At 38.8% G+C, this 5893-nt stretch overlaps 1 protein-coding gene across 2 annotated transcripts; it reads right to left on the reverse strand.

Annotated features, from left to right (window-relative positions):
• Positions 1–630: 630 nt before the first annotated feature.
• On the reverse strand, positions 631–4036 carry LOC149379057 (NAC domain containing protein 50-like). 2 transcript variants are annotated; one of them, XM_089603067.1, is made up of 4 exons: positions 3557–4036; positions 3062–3345; positions 2051–2326; positions 631–1505 (listed from the first exon to the last, which is right to left on the reverse strand). In XM_089603067.1, exons 1-4 carry the CDS (start codon positions 3777–3779, stop codon positions 825–827), a joined length of 1464 nt encoding a protein of 487 aa, XP_089459193.1. In that variant the 5' UTR covers positions 3780–4036; the 3' UTR covers positions 631–824. The 2 variants fall into 2 exon arrangements, with proteins under 2 accessions (XP_089459193.1, XP_089459192.1); XM_089603066.1 differs by having other exon boundaries at positions 631–1517; positions 3557–4035.
• Between the last annotated feature and the right edge of the window lie 1857 nt (positions 4037–5893).

Genomic DNA, 5893 nt, shown 5'->3' on the forward strand with positions numbered 1-5893 from the left:
TTTCAGCAAATATGTTAGAAAAGCCATTATTTTAAATCCTTTCAATATATCATTTTTTTTCCAAACGGTAAATATTTATTTTCAAACAGTATATAAGTTAAATAAAACTCAAAACAGTTAATAATTAAAAAAATGTGAACATAAACAAAAATTTCAAGAAAATGACTGTCCACAGCTTTAATAAGGCTATTTTCGTAAACAAAAAAAAATACTTTAAACAAGCTGTTTTCGGGATAAAGTACGAAAAATAGCTACCAAAGATAATGCCCACCTAAACTGCAGGCCTCGCTATGACAGGGAACCAAGGTAGGCCCATCCTTCTTAAATGGTGGGCTGGACTGATCATACACCCAGGATTAGGAACAACCCTAAATTCTAGTAATTTTTTTTTTTGAATTTGACGAAGAGATAACTTACCATTCCCTATTCTGGGTACTGATGACACAGCCACCGGAAAAGAACTAAGAAGTAAAAGCCGCAGAATTTTCTAACATATTTGACCGCAAAACATTCTCAGGGAATTTTAAGTGCAAGGGGTCTACACTCTCCTTACAATCCAGCTGTAGAACTCCAACAAGATTATGTCTACTAATAAAGATGCTAGATACCAAGTTCAGTTTAACGAACATGGAGAAGAAGGGGTTTAAGCTACATAAGTTTCACAACAAGGATTGATAAACATCATTCGGTTCTAACAGCATCAGACAGACTTAAATAAACAAAAAGAAAGACAAGTCTCTGACTCTACTAATTAAGAAGGAATAATTCCCCCAAGAGTTGAAAAAAAAAAGAAACTATTGATACAGACATCGAACCCGTTAGACTTAGACAGCGCGACGGTTTCCTTTCAAGTCGCCGAGCTCCTTGGTGAGGATATCGATCCGAGACTGAAGGATGTTGATCATGGCCTGAGCGCTCATCATCTCGAACTTCAACGTGTCTCGCTCGATAGACACCTGGTGGATCTCGCTCTGGAGATCCTGTATGAACTTCACGCAGCTCGCCGGCAGAGCCGAGTCGAGATTTCCGGCGTCGAGGTCCGGCGCACTGTCTTTGGCGTCGACGGTCTCCAGCAGCGAATACTCGACCAGCGACGACAGGAAGTTCCGAGTCGTCGGAGGCTTCGCCGCTGTCGTCGTGGTCGTCGTCGTTGCCGTCGTCACAGTCGACGCTGCCGCAGCTGTTGCTGTCGCTGCTGTCGTCGCAGACGAACTGTGGTCCTGAGTGGCCCGGCTCGAGTTGTTAGAGGCGTTGCAGTTGCTAGAGTTGGCGTCGTTGTGTCGCCTTCGTTTGTACATGAGCAATGGCGACGCCGCACGGTCGCCATTCACCGGCAAAGTCAAAGTCTGCTTCGTACACTTTGCCGGGTCAGCCTCCAATTTGTCCTCGCGGTTGACCACACACGGCAGGTGATAATCGTCAGGTTTCTCGACCTTGCATTCCGATATAGTGGATTGATCTTCTTCGGGAAGTTCTGGGGGATTGATAGCATGCCTTTTGGTGCCCTGAGTGTCCTCCTATGATTAGTCAAGATATCAAATACATGCTACGAGTATATAGAGAAAGAAAACGCAAGTGCAACAAAGCCAAGAAACTTGACAAAAAAAAACCCACATAAATGACAGGCAAATGAATCAGATACGATATTGACGGGTAAGTCGGAGGCTGAAAAGTAACTATAATCCCAAGAGAGTTCAATCAGTGACATAAAAAAAGAAGCACAAACAACTCACACTCTGATGTAACCATGAAATCACACAGAGGTTAAAAACAATATCCACCTGATTAGGTTCTCCTCACCCACTCTCAGCTAATTTTATGTATACACTGGTCAAAGAACATGCAAACCCAAACTCTATTCCATGACATTCACGTTCATTTCACTCAAACAAACTACTGTCAGAAAAGCTGTTTTTCAAAGTCAGAAGAACTAGCCCCCAGACAGCACAAACATTAATCATAAGAAACAGGCATTTACAACACACATTACGAAACTACAAGCACATTATTCATCTGTTTTCATAAATAAATAAATAAAAAAAGCACAAACCTGAATAATGACATTTTCTTCATTGAGTTTCACATGAGCAGCAATTCTTTCTACACAGAGACGGTGAGTGTTTCCCACTGAGAATGCAGCTCGAGTGTCAACTCCGGCGGCCGGAGCTCGAGGAGCGATCCTATTGTCTTCCCTGTTGTCCATTCCGGGTATCACCATCGAGTAGTCATCATCGTCCCACTCCTCCTCAATAAAAGGAGCATATCGCTGCCCACTCGGCGGTCCTATGTTGCTCTTGTGAAATATTCTACATAGCACAAACGCATCCTTTTCCCCACCCAAAAGGAACACAAATTAGATAGAATCAAATAACCGTGATAATAACAGCTCAAAATTCCCTAATTTGGTCACAGACTTGAGCATCCAAAGAAGTCCAGATAGTAAAAATTTAAACTCCCCTGACTTTACTTTTATCAGTTAGAAACACCACAAAGCCTGAATAAAAATGAAATGGAAGTTACATCTTACATGCATTTTCTAACCCTTAATAAAATCAGCAGAAAAGGTTAGACACAATGTCAAAAGATTCCTATTTTTCTAACTTTCCCTTCATCCTCATTGCAAGTAACATCAGAAACCCTAAATCACAATAAATAAATAAATAAAATCAGCTAATGACAGGACAAAAACCATACACCCAATCATCCTAAATGGTAGCCCGGCTACGTTACGCGTTAGAAGAACATCTGAGAACAAACTTAAAAGCTAATAAAATAGACCCCCCCCCCAAAAAAAAAACAAAAATTCAAACATTCCAAACCAACTTTCTCTTTCTCAGCAAGAAACACAACAAACCCTAAATCACAAGCCACCTGAAAAGTAATTCACATCCAAACCCAAACAAACACTAATAAAGCTTCAAACTTTCCTCTCTCTCAGACAGATCCACAAACCCTAAATCACAAGCAAACCAAAAAAAAAACCCAAACAAAATTTGCAAACTATCTTGAACCAAACCACACATAAATCCCCAATCTGAGAGCAAAGTAATGAAGAGGCAACCTGGGCGGCGCCGACACCGGCTTTTTCCAGCTCCTCGTCGACGATGCGGTACTCGTGCATCACCCAATTGGTGCGCTTCCCGTCCGGAGCTCGTCCACTGTGGAACACCAACGTCTTCTTCAACCCCACAGTTCGCGAGTTGTGCCGTACAGGACGGTCGTTCCCAGTGGCCTTCCAGTACCCCTGACACGTGGCTCTGTTCATCCTCGCTCCGTTCCCATACTTCCTATCCAAGGCACTGAAAAAATAGAACTCTTGGTCTCGGCTCTTCAGACTAGACCTGTCTGTTTTCGCCGCCCCCAAACCGAAAACAAAAAAAGATAAACAAATTATTAAAAATAATCAGGAGCGGAGAAAACCTAAAATCAAAATCGTAAAAGTGAAATCGAGCTGTGTAAAATGGAGGAACTTTTTGAAGTTTAGGTTTTCTTTCTGTTCTTGTGAAGATAGAGGAGAAGATTTTTTTATTCTTTATTTTTTTTTTTAATTTCTGACCTGAGAGGTCCCAAGGCTCGCACTTGTAGACATCGACCTCCGTTATGGCGTTGAATCGGAACGATTTTCCGCAGACTTTTCGCTTCAAGTAGTAGATTACCAGCTCTTCGTCGGTTGGGTGAAACCGGAAGCCTGGAGCGAGAGCCGTCGGCGCCGGCGCCGGAGAGGACCTCGGAGGGGAGTTCTCCGGCGGCGCCGCCACGAGATACGACTCGCGTCCCATGAGAGGAAGCTAGGGTTTCGTTTTGGGGGAAGAGAGAGATGTGGAAAAAGAGATAAGGGCTTTGATTGGGGATGAAGAAACTGGTGGTACCTTCAATCACAAGAAAACCCTCGTTTGCCCAAAATAAAATTAAAAGCCAAACACACGACTGCGCAAATGAATGAAAACCCAACAGATTTTCCGAAAGTTTTTTTTTTGGCTTTTTTATTTTTATATTTTCTCTCTCCTCTCCCAGATTCTTTTCATTTTCTTACAGAACTATATATATTATTTTTTGAGGGAAAACGACAGTGCGAGAAAGGACTGAAGAAAATTTATTTGAGTGCCTTGTTTGGGTTGGGAGAAAAAAAATGTTCTTTTTCTCAAAGGATTTAATTTTTGGGGACTGTGAAATGTATTATTTTCCTTTAGGAAATTTTATAGATGGAATACATTATCGAACAATCACAACGCGTTTAATAATATGGATTTGATTAGAGGACGATATTGAATTTTAAAATGTATCCTCATACAGATGTGGGAATCTTGTAATTGAAACTAAAATACTAGACTTGAAAGAAAAAAAAAACATAATCCAAATAAAAATAACTAAAAATAACTGTGATTCTTAGTTTAGTTTAGTGATAATAAATCTTAGTGTGTTGTAGGCGTACCTTGTTTAATTTGTTCTTTTCGATGTAAGTAGAGGTAATAGAAGTATATCGGATTTTAATTTTAGTGTTATCTAGTGTAGATACATGTAAATTTAGGCATTTGAAACCGAAAGAGATCGAAAATTCCAGTTCCAAACCCCACGAACCGGACTTTCAATTCCGTGGTTGGAATTGGAACTCAACGATATGAGGGGAGCTCTTTTTTTCCGGTTTGTATCATTAGATGATAAAGGCTTTAATTTTTGTAGTTAAATTTGAGTCGTTGGATTTCTATCCATTGAAGATCTTATGACTTATTATTCGGAGTTTGAAAAAAAAGGAAAAAAAAAACTAATTTTTTAACTCCTAAAATATTTCTTTTTATAAATACACCTCCATTTTCTCACTTTTTTCTAAAACTCAATCATTTTCTCAAACACCGAAATACGACCCGACTCAAAAACCCACCACAAATAACCATGTGCCTCCATAATTCAATAAGCCTCAATTTAGTTCTCAATACATTCATCTATTTGCTCCAATACAACCCTAATTTAGTTCTCAATACATTCATCTATTTGCTCCAATACACCCTAATTTAGTTCTCACCTCTATTTGTTCCAATATCATCTTATGTTCAGCTCCAATTTTCGATTTATATTCTTATAATTTTGCCACAAACGAACCCTTAAAACCCCTAATTTTCACAACACTACGGAGTTCAACAACATCTCCACGGTCAAGGGTCTCAAGGCCCAAACAAGACTCAAGATCCCAAACAAGCATTCGAAGTTCAATATCAACGCTTTCAATGGTTCAAAAATCTTTGTATAACGTTGTTCCATAAGGCAATACAATTTTGACATTTTGGTATGGTGGAGATAACACAAAAACATGTTTCTTATTATGTCTAAGTATAGCTCGTGACACACTCAATATCCCGGTATTAAATATTACATGGGAAGTCGCATTCAGTAGCTCAAGACCCATTACCCATGATGAGTAGTTTAAACTCTGTAATGACCGCAGTCGGTAAATAGGATTCTTCATCCAAGACGAGCTCAATAAACATTCGTTAACATCGATTTTGATATTAATTTTTCAAATGTAAACCTTAACGATAGTTTTTTTATACATTATTGTAACTTCAAATATTTATAAATTAAAATTTATAGGCATGCATTCTTCTATTGAGATTTATTCGTTTAGGCTTGCTCTGGTAGGTTTTAATAAGACCCTTTTCAATTATTTCTTGCTCATTATTTAATATTTATATTTTAGCCCATAAACTTTACAAACTGACATTTAAAATACATTGAAAAACCTTTTAAAAAACATCAAAACTAATTTCTAAATTTATTTTGAAAATAACTGGAACAAATGACTCCCGTTTCATTACCGAATTTCGGTTGAGTTGTGACTGGAATTCCGATTATATATATGATCTAATGTTCTTGAATAATGATGTGTAAAATAATAAGT

This window comes from Urtica dioica, chromosome 12 (genome assembly GCF_054948205.1).
Source record: "Urtica dioica subsp. dioica isolate 48M chromosome 12, U.dioica_male_clone48M_v1_H2, whole genome shotgun sequence".
Classification (NCBI taxonomy): domain Eukaryota; kingdom Viridiplantae; phylum Streptophyta; class Magnoliopsida; order Rosales; family Urticaceae; genus Urtica; species Urtica dioica.